A 16,240-nucleotide genomic window follows, 5' to 3' on the forward strand; every position below is an offset into this window, starting at 1 on the left:
AATGTACAAAGTGCCTTAGATATGTTCTCTCTGTGAAGCCTCACAACAACTGTATGAGGTAGGTGCTACAGATATTATTCCCTTTTTTACAGATATGGAAACTGAAGATCAGTGAGGTTAAGTGGTGTAAAGCTACAGTCTCACAACTACTTAAGTGTTAGAAGAGAGATTTGTTTCAAAGTTCATCCTGACTGCATGTGTAGTGCTCTTTCCACTACACCATACTGCCTCCATATAACAGTATCTATTTTTTAAAAAACCAGCAAAACAGAAAGCTCAGAGCTTTCTGGCTTGGGTTTTTGATAGCATAAATCAAGAAATTTTCATGACAAGTCTAATGAGTTAAAGGAAAAGAATAATATAGCCCTAATATAGTGACTTTAACAAGGCTACATAAAAATGGAAGTACTAAAAGAAATGTCAAAGGTGCTATGTTTATCAATTATGTTAGGAAAATTAAGGTTTTACTTTAGTTGAGTACTAAATCATTTCTTGAAAGAAGCAATTAACACATAACCACAGAGGGGCCAATTCACTTCTGATCAATAATTACTTCAGATTTGGTATATAAAAGATAAAATATTTAAAAATAAGGCTCATGAGGGTTCAAAAATATCTGTCATTTCTTTTCCAGGCTCAGGATAAACCTGAGTACAATAATGAACCTTGCAAAAGTCATAAGCACAGTTATATAAAGCACTATATTTTGAGGAGAAAGTAAGGATTGTGAAAACAAATTCTATTACAGAATTCTGCTCTATTACAATGCAGCTTATACAGTGTAAATAACCAATAAAATAGTAATATTCTAAGAAGTCAGGATAAAATAACAATAAAAATAATGGAAAACTATTTAGTAATACTAAAATGAGTTGTTCCTTCACATTTCTTCCATCATCCAACTTCAGACTTCTTTCTGTACCCCCTAGGCATATTATGGACTATTTCTACTGATACTGGTTATAAAATATTATTGTTTTATACTAAATATTGCAGTATCATACCATGTACCAGCTACGTTCATTTTCCTTTAGAATAGGCATTAATGAACATTCTTTATTCTAAATATCCATGTATCCCCAAAAGCTAGCTTCTAGATCACATCCTACTTTGTATTATAGTTATTTATTTGTCTAAAAGTTTGATAATTTCTCCCATAAAAAGACTGTAAACTCCTTGAAGACAAAGTTGGCTTACTCATTCATTTATCTCCCTTTGCTGCTAGCACAAGGTTTTGTACATATTTTTCTTCAATAATTCAAGGATTGGTGTTTTATTTATCCCTTCCCAACAGACCTTCCAGGTCTGAGAAATATACATGCTATGGCACATAACCAATAATAATAAATGCACTTTTAAAATGAGGAGCAAAGATGGTTGGATAAAGGCAGGGACTCTCCTGAGCTCTCCCAAACTTCCCTCTAAAGGACATTAAAATAACTCCTAAAAATGTGTTTTGGAGCAAGAAAATCAACAAAAGGACAGGATGAAACAATTTTCTAGCCCAAGAAAACTTAGATCAGCAGGACAGTTGTTTCACTGGGGTGAGAGTGGAGCACAGTCCAGCACAGGCTTAAAGAGCTCCCAGCCCACAGGTGGTAAGGGGGTCAGACAACTGGTCAGAAGAGGTTACAAGGGACCCTTTGCTATCACTGCAAACAGGACTCTGTTGCATTGTCAATATGTGGTTCTGGGTCAAAGTCAAACGTCAAGAAAGAGGCACGAAAAATGAACAACCACCAAAAAAAGAATCTGACCATACAAAAGCTACTATGGCGACAGGGAAGGTCAAAAAACAAACTCAGAAGAAGACAACAAAGTCAAAAACAGTTATATATGCAAAGCCTCAAAGAAAAAATGTGAACTGGTCCCAAACAAGAATTCCTGAAAGAGCTCAAAAAGGATTTTAATAATCAAATATGAGAGGTAGAGGAAAAATTTGAGAAAGAAATGACAGTGAAGCAAGAAAACCATGAAAAAAGAGTCAACAGCTTGGTAAAGGAGGCACACACACACAGAAAAAAAAAAACATTGAAGAAAATAACCCCTTTAAAAACAAAATAGACCAAATGGTAAAAGAGGCACAGAGATCCACTAAAGAGAAGAACTCCCTAAAAAGCTGAATTGGCCAAATGAAAAAGGATATGCAAAATTTTGCTGAAGAAAAGAACTTCTTAAAAAGTAGAATAGGTCAATGGAAGAGGAAGTGCTTAAGTTCACAGAAGAAATCATTCCTTAAAAATTAGAACTGGCAAGTAGAAGCTAATGAGTCCATGAAACATCAAGAAACAATAAAAACAATAAAAAATGAAAATAACTGAAGAAAAGGTGAACCATCCCATTGGAAAAATAACTGACCTGCAAAAAAAGTTCCAAGGGAGATAATTTAAGAATTATTAGACTACCTGAAAGTCATGATCAAAAAAAGAGCCAAGACAATAATATCTTCTAAGAAATTATCAAGGAAAACTGCCCTGATATCATAGAATAAATGGATAAAACAGAAACTGAATGAATCCATTGATCACCTCCTGAAAGCGATGCTAAAATGAAAACTACTAGGAATATTATAGCCAAATTCCAGAATTCCCAGGTCAAAGAGAAAATATTGCAAGTAGCCAGAAAGAAACAATTCTAATATCACGGTGTCACGATCAGGACTGCACAGAATTTAGCAGCTTCTACTATATAGGATCAGAGGGCTTGGAATATGATATTCCAGAGGGTAAAGGAGCTAGGATTAAAACTAAAAATCATCTCTACCTAGCAAAACTGAGTATAATCTTCACTCCTTCAGGAGAAAAAAAATGGATATTTAATGAAAGAGAACTTATAACCATTCCTAGTGAAAACAGCAAAGCTGAATAGAAAAATCTGACTTTCAAATACAAGACTCAAGAGAAGAATATAAAAGTAAACAGGAAAGAGAAATTATAAGGGATTCAATATGGTTAAACTGTTTATATTCCAACATGGGAAGATGATACTTATAACTCCTAAGACCTTTCTCATTATTAGGGCAGTTAGAAGGAGTATACATAGACAGAGGACACAGGTGTAAGTTAGACTATAATAGGATGACATCTAGAAAATAAAATTAAAGGATGAGAAAGGGGAATGCTTTGGAAGAAGGAAGAAAAGAAAGATAGAATGAGATAAATTATCTCACATAAAAGAGGCATGAAAAGAGTATGTACAGTGGAGAGAAAGATGGGGGCTGGAGGTAGCAAATAACACTTGAAAGTTACTCTCAATGGAACTGGCTCAAAGAGGAAATAAAGCAGACACTCAGTCAAGTATAGAAATCTACCTTACCCTACAGGAAAGTAGAAGGAAAGAGGATAAGAGAAGCAGGGCAGGGGAAAGATGGATGTTGGGAGGGAGGTGTAGCTGACAGATGGGAGGGCAAATTGAGGGAGGCAATGGTCAGAAGCTTCTGAGGGGGTACAGGGTGAAAGGAGAAAGAGAGAGGATAAATAGCAGGAAGATAGTATGGAGGGAAAAACACAGTTAATAATCATAACTGTGAAAAAATTTTATAACAAATTTCTCTGACAAAAGTCTCATTTCTCAAATAATAGAGAAATGAGTTAAATTTTTTAAGAATGAATATCATTCCCCAATTGATAAATGATCAAAGGATATGAATAGGCAGTTTTAACATAAAGAAATCAAAGCTTTCAATAGTTATATGAAAAAATTATCTAAATTACTATTAATTAGAGAAATGCAAATTAAAATAACATTGAAGTAGCACCTTACACCTACCAGATTGATTAATATGACAGAAAAGAAAAATAACAAATGTTGAGGGAAGATGCGGGAAAATTGGAACACTAAAGGACTGTTGGTAGAGTTGTGAACTGATTCAACCATTCTGTTGAGCAATCTGGAACTATGCTCCAAAGGCTATAAAACTGTGCATATTATTTGACCCAACTAGATCTATATCCCAAAGAGATTTTTTTTTTAAAAGGAAGTGGGGGAGGGGAAGATCCTATATGTACAAAAATATTTACAGCAGCTCTTTTTGTGTTAGCAAAGAACTAGAAATTGAGAGGATGCCCATCAATTGAAGAATGGCCGAATAAGCTGCGGTATACAATTGTGAGGGAATACTATTGTGCTATAAGAAAAGATGAGCAAGATGGTGTCAGAAAAACCTGGAAAGACTTACATGAATTGATGCAAAGTGAATCAGGCGAACAATATTATATAATGATCAACTGTGAATAATTTAGCTATACTCAACAAGACAATGATCTAAGACAATTCCAAAGGACTTATGATAAAAAATGCCATTCACCTCTAGAGAAAGAACTAATGGAGTGAAAATGCAGATCAAATCCTACCTTTTTTTTAACTTTCTTTATTTTTCTTGGATTTTTTGTCTGTGTTTTCTTTCACAATGTGACTAATTTTTTATCATTTTCATGACTGCACATGTATAATTAATATCAAGTTGCTTATCTTAAGGGAAAGAGAAAGAAGAAAGGGAGGAGAGAATTTTGAACTCAAAATTTTAAAAAACAAATGTTAAAAATTGTTTTTACATGTAACTAAAAATACATTTAAAAAATAGTAAGCAATATGTGCATAGTGCTTTAAGCTTTATAAAGTTCCTCAAAACGAACCCTGTGATAATGGTAGAAAGTGTTCAAACAAAATTTGTTCACTGAACATGTTAGCTGTAAAGTCTAATATACCAGATAATGTATTTCATACCTAAAAATTTATCAGAAATAAAATCTGCCTTCTGTCGCCTGACAAGTTGGTAATGAACAAGAGGTAAAGAATTAGACATACTTTCCAAACATGTCCAGTGTATGGATTTGTTTTCCTTGACTTTTCTTATTACACAAAGAGCTGAAAAAAAATTGGGGGTGGGGGATAAAGAAAGGGGCTAGTGATATTGTTAGATATTAGATGTTAGAAAGAAAAATCCACGAATAAAGCATTTTTAAATGCAAAGAGAGAGAGGGAGATTTAGATAGGAAAAAACAAGTAAGATAGTTTGGTAGCTAACTATTGTACATATGCATATATAATATAATATAACATAACATAATATAACATAACAACATAACATAACATAATATAGATTTATAAAAGCTATATGCAATAGATTCATGGTTTTAGATACAAGGATCTTTCTTGTTCTTTATATATATATAAATGTTTCTATTTGTTAGTGTTTATCAAGTTCAGAAAAAAATTTAAAAATAAAAATTTATCATAATTCAAGAACTTAAATAGATTCTACTGAAAGGTTGGTCTATCTTAACTTAATATCCTACTTACCTGTAACGGCATCAAAGAATTCTTCTTCACTATTCATCTTTCAGTAGTAAATCCTTTTCTTCTTTCCCAGTTTGTTGCTGTCTATAGCATCATTGTACTTGAACTACATATAGAATTGGAAATACTTTTATGCTGTCAACTTTTTATTCATAAAGGCCCAACAGACTGAAGACCTAAGAGGAGAAACATTATGACAGAATTAGTTCTTTGAAGTCCTACATTTCAGAAACACTTTTAAAAAATAAAACGTTTTCCAATTCACTATCTCTGAACATTGAACACAAAGTCAAATTTGTGTTCTGAACATAATATCATTTATTTCTAGGCATTGAAATAAAATGTGAGTTGTTTTACTTCATAAATGAATAACTTCCAAATAGGGGTAAACTTTTTTAACATAAAGGTCAATGTTCAATCATGAAATGCAAAAATAACTGAAAAAAACTGTTAACTATAGTTGCATTAGAAAATTATCAAAGTCCTACAAATTCATTTCAGGAAACTCTTATTAAGTACCTACTGAATGTGTAAGGCACTCTTCTAGTTGCTAGGAATACAAAGAATGCATGAAAAAAATTAATAAGTATATTCTAAGTGCTAGGACACTGAGCCAAGTGCAAAGGACACAAATACTCCCCTAACCTCACCACCCTCAAGAAAAAAAAGAGGCTCCTGCCCTTAAGGAATTTACATTAATTCCCCTGGGGGAAACAAAATGTACAGAGAAGTAAATACAAGGTCACTGGATGAAGGAAAATACTAACAATAAGGGTGATGAGGAAAGGTTTGGTAACAACAACATGACAATGAGCACTTGACATGTACAAAGGAGGTTCAAACCACAACAACCACAACCTCCTTCATATCTTAGTGCAGATTGTCAACCAGCAATCCCAACTTCACAAAATTTACATGAAAACTAGGTATATTACAAGAGAAAGAACATGCATGTGGAACCCAAAGAGTGCACAATCAATACAGCAGTTTCCATATTTATGACAGCAGGACAAAGAAAGGAGGGGATACCAGAAATCTCTACCTAAAGGCATGTGGCATGGGAGGGAGAAATGTAGTAAAGATGGGAAAAGGACAAAATCCCTCTCGAAGGAAGTGGAGGAGCAAGGCAACACAAAAGCCATTCCTTTCCCTTGGCAACTGCCAAAGAGACCATGAAAATATGATGGTCTGCTTACCTGCAAGCGTCCCAACAGCACAAGCATAGTACAGACCTCTCTTGGACCTCTCTTGACTCTCAAGAACACACAGGGAGTCCAGGTTGGGATGCAAACAACACATTATGTCAGCTGAACACATTCTGGGTCCAGTGTTTCAGGAAAACAGGGCAACTCACAAAGACAAGTTCAGGGGTTCCCTTAACACTCCTTAACAAGGCAGGCCAAGAACCAACAGTCCCGAGAATAGCAGTATTCCCCAGACCACTGCCCTGCTTCCAGTTCAGCTTTGCAGACATCAAAGGGAGTATCCCTTGTAGAAAAAAGATCTAGCAGCACCACCACCCACAGTATCAAAGGTATACCATCGGCCACAGATGGGGCAGGTAAGTTAAAGAACACGGGAAACAGCAGCACTTCACAGATCCAAGCCTGGCCCAGGCAGCTATCGTCCAGGGAAGGAACTTTTTTGGCTTCCTCTGCAAGGGCTGCTATTCCCTTGCCACTCCATCACTCTCCAAAAGCCACAGCTACTGGCAACTCAGAAAAGAAAAAGTTCTAGCTACCAAAACATCAAATGATCTGTGAGAAATAGATATAGCTTTGTCAGTGGAAATGATGCTAAAGAAGCAGTCATTTCCTTTACCACAACTCCCTAATGACCTTTCCATCTGACCAGCCCAGGATAATTCTGGTTACATTGTCTTCCTCAATTAGAATGGAAGTTCAATCTAGCTTTTCTATTTGTATCCACAGTGCTTAGCACAGTGTTTATACATAGAACTACTTAATAAATGCTTTTTTCATTCATTTCTCCATACATTCATTCATTCATTCACTTGAGCTGAGCCACATGGGAAAGAGACTGAGGTAGAAGGAAGGAGAGTATTCTAAGAGGGGGAAGAAAGCAGTCTATTCAAAAGCAACAAGGCAAGAAATGAAGTCCCAAGTACTGTGAAAAAGTGAATAAACCAGTTTGACTAGTACATAGATTATGGGAAAAGACAGTGATGTGACATAAATCTGGAAAAGTAGGCAAGAGCCAAATTGTGGACGACTTTACAAGCTAGAGTAAGGAGTCTGAATTTTATCCTAACCGTTAATGAAACAACATGAACAATTTGTATTCTATACATACAGGACAGATATTTAAAAGTTCTAGCAAAACTCAGCACATAATTTGGAGATGGAAATGACCTCAAGGGTCATAATAAAAGCTTAATAAAATCATGTTGACACACACATACGCACAATGGCTTCATTACTGTTCCAATGTCATCCACACTACATCAACAATTAGATTTGCTGGAAATATAAGAAACTTTTATCACCAACTACAAACAACTGAATTACTATATTAACAGAAACATTTTAACATGTTTAAAATTTACACCCATTCTAATTCAGTTTTCAATTCTGAGGGCATTAAAATGCCTTTATACATTAATTGTCAACAAAAAAATAAGTCAACCTAGACCTAAGTACACTTTTAAATGGTCTCTTAAATTACATTTGCTTAGTGTTTTAATATAATTCACTTATATTAATGTTTCCCCATATTAATTCCTGAAGACAGGAATTTTATGAGCTATAAAAACTAAAAATTAAAGGTCAACCTAAATCCCAAAATGTTTGACCTTCTTTTCTCTAAAATAAGCACGGTTCTAAATTATATTTTGTTCCCAAATCAAAACCCACATCAAAATAGTCCTCTCATTTCAGTCTTCAAGTACACAGAATTTCAATAAAAACTTAGAATGAAAAAGGGGTACATATCAAATGCACATTTATCCTTATTAGTGTACTTCAGAGTAACACGAGATTTCTCCAAGATTAAGAGCACACATAAATGTCTGTTCTATATTCCTGCTATTGTGACTTAAAAAATAAATAAGATTTTTTTTAAAAAAGTTTTTTAACAATCTAGCTTATTCCCTTCATTCATTGAAAAGAAATTGGTTTTTTTTATAGTTTTGTTCTAATGCAGCTAGGCAATTCAGCCATCTTTTAAGTCAGTTCTTTTTAATACAACTTCTTCATAAGGGCAACTAGTAGGATCTAAGGTACCTTTGTACAAAATACTATGCTTCCACAAACTGACTCTATAGCAGTCCTTTTAGATAGATCACAAATTCATGATTTTTGTTTGCAAATTACACAAAGAGAACAGATTCATGCTCTTCATAATCTGGCCTCCTTCTACCTTTCCAGTCCCCTTGCACATTATTCCCCTTTCCTCTATTTCTATTGTCCTGCCACATTGGCTGAGACACTCAATCTCCTGCCTCCATGCCTTTGCCATGGCTGTCCCGTTCCTAAAATGTTCTACATTTTGGAATCCTTGTCTTCCTTCAAGACTCAGCTCAAGCACCATCTTCTTTATGAGGACTTTCCAAGTCCCCCCAGATGCTACTGCCTACCACTCCTCTGTTATTCTTTTATTTGATTTGCATATTGTGTTTTGTCTACAGCTATATCTGCCAGTATATAATTTTTCCCTCTAGATTGCATGATCTTGTGAGCAGGGACTCTTTCAATTCTGTCTTTGTATTTCTAGTGCTTATCACAGAATATGGCACACAACAGGTGCTTAATAAATGCTTGTTGAATGTAAGTGTTTAATTACTGTAGAAATTTAGGTGTTTATGTAACAATGAAAATAATGCTACATGATCATGCCAAAAAGGCCCTTAGAAATACCCATCCTTAACATTATATTTTTATTTTAAGTGGAAATACCATTATTTCTACCTCAGTGCAAAATATTTCAAAAGGCTGGTGCAGAAATTGCTAAAGCATACAGCAAAATTTAACTCTTTGGTATCAGGCAAGAACTGTTAAAGTGATAGTAACTATATGCATTTATTTGGTGCTTTACAGTTTGTAAAAAGCTTCACATAACAGCTGTTTTCATAATCCTTTAAAGTTTGCAAAGTGATCTACACATAGTCTTATCATGTGATTCATGTAACAAACCAGTGAGGTTCTGTTATTATACCCATTTTACAGATAAGGAAACAGAGAAGTTAAGTGACTTACCTAGGGTCAAACAGTAATTGCCTAAGATACAACTTAAATTCAGGTTGTCCTAATACCAAGTCTAAAAATCTTTCTACCACATCAAGCTGCCCCTCTGGGGTTATTTTTCTTAGTATACCATTAGAAAGTTCATCCTTCATAATTATAATTAGAACTAGAATTTATATAGTGCATTAATTAAGGTTTTCAAAGTATTTACATACATTTTTCTCACTTAATCTTCACAACAACCTCATTTTTATCCTCATTTTATAGGTGAAAACTTGAGGCTGAGAGATGTTAAATGATTTGCCCAGGGTCACACAGCTGATAGGTGTCTGAGGTAGTATTTGAACTAAGATCTTCCTGATGTCAAATCCAATACTCTATCCACTGAGTCACCTAGATGTTCTTGTGAGATACCACTGAATGTGGTTACGGTAAGAACACTGGATTGCAAGTCAAAGGGTCTGGGTTCCAATTTTAACTCTGCTATTTACTACTAGTTGTGATTTCACCTCTCTGGGATTTTATTTACTTCCCTCATCTATAAAATAAGGGAGGAGTAGGGGAGAGAAAGGGTAGGGAGGCCAGAGAGATGCTAAGACTGATCTCTTATATTTTCTCTAGCTCTAAATCTATGATCATAAAAAAAGTCAGTGTAAAACAATTCTAATCAAAATCAACATGCTGGCACCTTAGTTATAGCTTCTGGATTGTTCTAGAAATGCATGCTCAATACATCTCCTATATTGGACTATGGGAATTTTTGAACAAAAAATATCCACCATCCAGTTCTCTAAGATGCAATGAGCCTACTAAATGATATTCAACTCCATACAAACAACCACAAAACAAGTTAAACAATAAGCTACAAAACCCTAAGTCCTAAACTACTAAAAATGAAAACTGGTGCTCATCTTAAGTCCTTTATCCCATGAAACCTCTACGACAATGTGATAAGAAGATAACTATACAAATTGTTCTCCCTCCCCATTTCAGTTGTTGAATTTCTACCCATTCTATTCATTAAAGTCTAACTCACAAGCCACTTCTCCTGATTCACACAGCACTTTCTTTTGGAGATCACTAATAGATTCAACATGATAGTATATACACTGTCTTTTCTAATTCTCTGTTTTTGTCCCCCTCTCTGATACCTCTCTACAGTATGAAGGTGACTCTGAGTTCTCAAAGACCATTCCAGCGCAATGAAAGCTCTAGTAGCTCCTAGAGAATCATAGATCCAGAGCTAGAAAGAATTCAGAGGCTATCTAGTTCAGCTCTCTTTCAAAAAGTGTTAAGTTCCAAGATAAGGATATATGCCCTTTTCATAATATTAAACTTGTATGATCACCTAGTTCCATGAGGCTCTTCTTGGATAAAAGATGTCATGAATCAGTTGACAGACTGAAAACTGCTGCTGCAGATAGCAAACATCATCCAAGGAGGAAGTCATGTTCAACTTTACACAAATCTGAGAAAACAGCCCAAATACAGAAACACAAAACTATAATTATATAACATCTTCTGAAAGTCCATGTGTAAGAATAGTTAAAGTTACTTGCTAAAGTGAACAGCACAAAGACAGATTTTATGATCTTCATATCTTACACTATGCATAAGCTTTACTTTATATTTAGACAAAATATTCAAGACAACTATGTCTCAGGAAACTGCTTTCATCAAAAAGCATCTGATCTTTCTGATCAAAATTCATTTTTTAAAAAAAGCCTCTCCAGAAAAAAAAGCCCCACAGGAAAATAAACTCAAAATATTCTACCAGCTCAATACTCATTTTTTAAAAATAAATTTTCATCTTTTTCTCAGAAAAGTGGTTTGGGAAATGAGTACTAGTAATCAGGAGACCCAGATTTTATTCCAAATTCTACAATGCTGGAAAAGTTTTCATTCTGCCTCATTTTTCTCATCCTTAAAATAGGGAAACTACTATCTATCCCACATATAAAATATAAAAAAATGCATTTAATAATATTTTAAAACCTAGGACTACATCTCATCTACTACTATATGTAGTAGAAAGATCACAGAAAAGACTAAACTAAAAATTAACTAAAACAATAAATTAGCCAAGTTGCAAGATATAAAATAAACCAGCATTCCTGCATATTGTAAACAAAATCTAGCAGAAGAAGACATAGAGAAATTCCATCAAAATACATGATGTGCAAAATATTTATGAGACTAATTTCTAAGACATATCAAGGAACTACATGAACATAACTACAAAGCACTCTTAAGAGAAATAGAAAGAAAAATAATGAATAAATATTAATTGTTGATGGGCAGGTCAAGACAAAGTAATAAAAATGATAATACTACCTACATTAATTAGTTTATTCAGTGTCATACTAAAGAAGATTATTTTATAAACTAGAAAAAATAATGATGAAATTCATATAAAGAAACCAAAGGGCAAAAATCTCAAGAGAAATAGTAAAAAAAAAACTGGGAAAGAAGAGAGCAAATAGTAATAGATACAAAGTAAACTATAAACTATGTTACAAAGTAATAATCATCAAAACTATTTGATACTATTTAAAAACAGAGAGGTCAATGAATGGAGCAGATTAGATACAAAAAACCCCAGCTACCGGCATAACGATTCATTACTCAATAATAATAATAACAACAACAACCTGTTAAGAAAAGTCGAAAACTGTCTGGCAGAAAATAGGTACAGGCCTACACCTCACATTATATACCAAAATAAGCATAAAAGGTGATATCATAAACATAATAAAATAGAAAAAAGAAATTGCCTTTCAGATCCATGGACTAGGTTAGTAGGTGTTCACAGCCAAACAAGGAATAGAAAGGATTATAAAAGATAAAATGAACAATTGTGATTGCATAAAATTTTAAAAGACTTCCCACAAACAAAACCAATGTAATTAAAATTAGAAGGGAAACAGGTAACTAGGAAAAAATCTTCATGGTAAATTTCTCTGGTAAAGGTCTTATATCCAAGATATATAAGGAATTGATTTAAATTTATAAGAACATTCTCCACAAGAAAAGTGGTCAAAGAATATGAATGGATGATTTTTAAAGGAAGAAATTTGAGTTTCAACAATCACATGCAAAATGCTCTAAATCACTAATTAGAGAAATGCAAATTAAAGCAATTCTGAGATTTCATCTCATATTCAATGGCAAAGATGACTCCACCCCCAAAAAAAGGAAAAGAAAAATGACAGTTGTTGGAGAATCTATAGGAAAGCAAGCGCAGCAATGCACTGTTGAAGGAGCCATGAATTTATCCAGTTAGTCTAGAAAGCAATTTGGAATTATAACCAAAAGTCACTAAGTTGTGCATTCCTTTTACCCAGTGATATCACTACTATGCCCATATCCCAAAGACATCAAAGAAAGAGAAAGATCTATATGCATAAAAATATTTATAACAGGTCTTTCTGTAATACCAAAAAACTGGAAATTGCAGGGTATCCTATTGAAGAATGGGTAAGTAAATGATGTTATACGAATGCAGTGAAGTAAGGTGAAGGAGAAAGTAGGTGATAGGGAAATAGAAGCAATAGGTAAATACAGCCTTGGCACTTAGAAATATTTGTTGGTGAATGGCTAGAATTTATATAGAATTTTAGAGCCTGAAATGACTTCCTTTCACAACAGCCAAATGAAGTATGTAATGTAAATATTAATATCCTCATTGAATAGATAAGAAAACTGAAAATTAGAGAGAAGTCATTCACCAGAGGTCATACAGTTAATAAGTGATAAAGCTAGGACTCAGCTCCAAGTCCTCTGAATCTAAGATGCATGTGCTCTTTCTACAAAACCACACTCCCTTTCCTAAAGGAAGGAGGATAACAGGGTAGTAGTTATAGAAAACAGCAGGATCAAAAAAATCTTTTCAAGATAGGAAAAACCTAGGTAAGATGGAAGACAGAATAGGTTACGACCCATAGTTTATTTAGCTCTTAGCTCCTTATCTGTGCCTAGAAATGGAGGATCAAAGTATCAATAGGTGTAATATATATAGCATTTTCCCATACAAGTTAGTCATTATTTTATTAAAATTAAGCAAGCAAAAGAACATACAGTGCTCCCACTAAAGGATATTACATTTTCATACCTGTTTGGAAAAAGAACACAATCTCTCCCACATAATTCTAAAATCTTTATATAACCAAGGCCATTGGAACAAACTACTGCTGTTTATATTTTATGACAACCACCTAAAAAGAGCTCCCAAACACATCCTTTTATCAAACAAATAGTGCTCTCCTAAAAAATGAAAATAAAAAGATACTTTAATAAGTCTATTACATAGGAATATTGATAGCATTAATAGCAGTAACTGATGCAAAGAGAAACTAGTAGATCAAGATACATATCAGTTTTAACACTATTATTCCTTACTTCTCAGACAATGTTAGAATCTTATATTTAATTTCACATACATGAATATATACATATGATGAAGTGCTTGGGTGCTTAGACCCCAATTCTAAAATCACATTTCTCCCCCGTCTCAAAACACTATGCCAAGCAGTTTCTCCCCAGCTCATGGACAGGCTGCCCTAGTAATCTTATCTTATCTTATCTCCCTTCCTGATACAGTAGCCAGCTGCATCTATAGAACTTTTTAGTTTGAACCAGTCATAACGGCATTTACTACTCACTGACCAATCATATGTATCCTAGACTTAGATATATGTATACTCCCTTACATTCATCTTGTCTAACAAGACACTGATGAGAGCAACTTGGTATTTCTAAGCCAACTTTGTGACTTTTCAGGCCAAAAACCACACCTCCAGGTGGGCTATTTCTCAATGACCTCTGGGTAAAATACCTGTGCAGTAGATACCAAAAATGCATGTTCCTTTAAAAACTGACCACTCCTTAACCACTCCCTAATCCCACCCCAAAATACCTAATTAGCATATTTGGCACATGCTTCAGTATAGAATATCCTACATAAACTTTATCTATACCTCTCCTAAGGTTGCAGGTTCCCTAAGAACTCTAGCCCAATGAAAAGCATAATAAATCTTTACTTTGACCTCAACAATGCTTGAGTCCACAAATTCCTTTCAGGTGGCCTGCCCCTGGTACCCTGGTCTTTGTGGGGGTCTCACCACCACCCCCCTTCCAGCCCTCATCATGTATATACATATATTTCCAACCCTCATCATGTATATACATATATATCTCTCAAGTGTTGGTACAAACATAAACATGCATTCACAACGTCTTGAATTTTAAAATCTAAGTACGAGCATCAATTGCTAATATAAAGATACCCAATTATTCAAGAACATGAACTACTTGTTAGAAAATTCTACATATTCCCCCATGGTTGATAACGACAACAATAATGGCACTCAGTTCTTTACCTGATGAATATGCTTATTGTGGAGAAAAAACAAAATGATGGAAAAGAACTGAGAAGTGATTATTTGTATTGTTTTTAAAGCAGTCTTCTCAATAAGAACTTAGAGGAAAAACTATCCACACTTTTTTTTCTAACAAGTTTCTCTGTTTTTAATTTTTTTAAAGCCTGTTCTCATTTTCTGGGTAGCTACAAAATTTTACCCTGTCTTAAAGTAATTTCAGTGAAATTTTCAATTTCCTTGGAAGACTTCCATTAGAAGAAAAAAAAAACAGAGGAACATGTTACTCAGTTGTTAGAAGACAGGCTTTTATGGTCCATCCTAGGAAGCCAGACTGCCCCAACAAAACAAACAAAAAAAAAAAACAAAACACAATTAAGTCATAGTTCCTAATGCGAACTATGATAGTTCTTAACCAATCAATGGTTCTCCCAGGGCAGCTATATCACTGCAGACAAAGTTGTATGACCTGTGTCAGATTTAACAGGCATTAATAGTGCTCATCACACAGTGTTCCATGAACTGAAAAAAAAAAACAAAAACAAAAAACTAAGAGATTTTCATTGTGGAATCACTTAAAAATGCCCTGGTCACAAGGGATGCTAGAGATAGGAAAAACTGACTTGATTTCAAAATTTTTAACTAAAAAGGAGTTCAAAGATGTTATAGTCTGAATTTAGTTGTCTTCAGTTGTTTTTCATCATATTCGACTCTTTGAGACCCCATTTGGGGTTTAAAGATACTGGACTGTTTGTCATTTCCTTCTCCAGTTCATTTGACAGATGAGGAAACTGAAGCAAACAGGATTAAGTGACTTGCCCAGGGTCACACATCTAAGTATCTGAGGCCAGATTTGAACCTTCTTGACTCTAGACTTGGCACTGTGTTCACTGCACCACAAATTCCTCACTTTCAATATTAGCAGGCTAAGATTCTTTGCTATCTGTTTCCAACTTCGTCATTAAAGCAAAATGATTCTCTCCAAATATATTAATGCTCTCTTGCCAACTCTAATGGCCTTTTCTCAATCCTCTTCCTTCTTGACCTCTGTACAGCCTCTGACACTGCTGATCACCTTTCCCTCTTGGATATTCTTTTCTATCTAGGTTTTTGTGACATTGCTCTCACCTTGTCCTCCCCCCCATCCAACTGCTCTTTCTCAGTTCTCTTTTGCTGGATTTTTATCCAGTTCATACCCATTAACGATACAGGTTCCCCCAAGTCTATCCTATTCTCTTCTCCTTCTATACTATTTCACTTAGAGAATTCATCAGCTCCCATGTTTACAATTTTCATCTCTACAGAAATGGCTCACAGGTCTACTTGTCCAGCTCTAACCTCTCTCCCAACCTCCAGTCTTATATC

General features: G+C 34.4%; 1 protein-coding gene across 4 annotated transcripts in view; it reads right to left on the reverse strand.

The window, feature by feature from the left end:
- OSBPL2 (oxysterol binding protein like 2) overlaps positions 1 to 16,240 on the reverse strand; it is a 111,541-nt gene that overhangs the window by 68,027 nt on the left and 27,274 nt on the right. For 2 of the 4 annotated variants that reach the window (XM_072633358.1, XM_072633359.1), the window contains exon 2: positions 5,302 to 5,474. In XM_072633358.1, coding sequence (XP_072489459.1) covers positions 5,302 to 5,338 — 37 coding nt within the window. In that variant the 5' untranslated portion in view covers positions 5,339 to 5,474. Of the gene's footprint in view, positions 1 to 4,352; positions 4,471 to 5,301; positions 5,475 to 10,848; positions 11,130 to 16,240 lie in introns of those variants that run through there. The other 2 variants (XM_072633361.1, XM_072633360.1) reach the window with 2 other exon arrangements.

This window comes from Notamacropus eugenii, chromosome 1 (assembly GCF_028372415.1).
Source record: "Notamacropus eugenii isolate mMacEug1 chromosome 1, mMacEug1.pri_v2, whole genome shotgun sequence".
NCBI lineage: Eukaryota > Metazoa > Chordata > Mammalia > Diprotodontia > Macropodidae > Notamacropus > Notamacropus eugenii.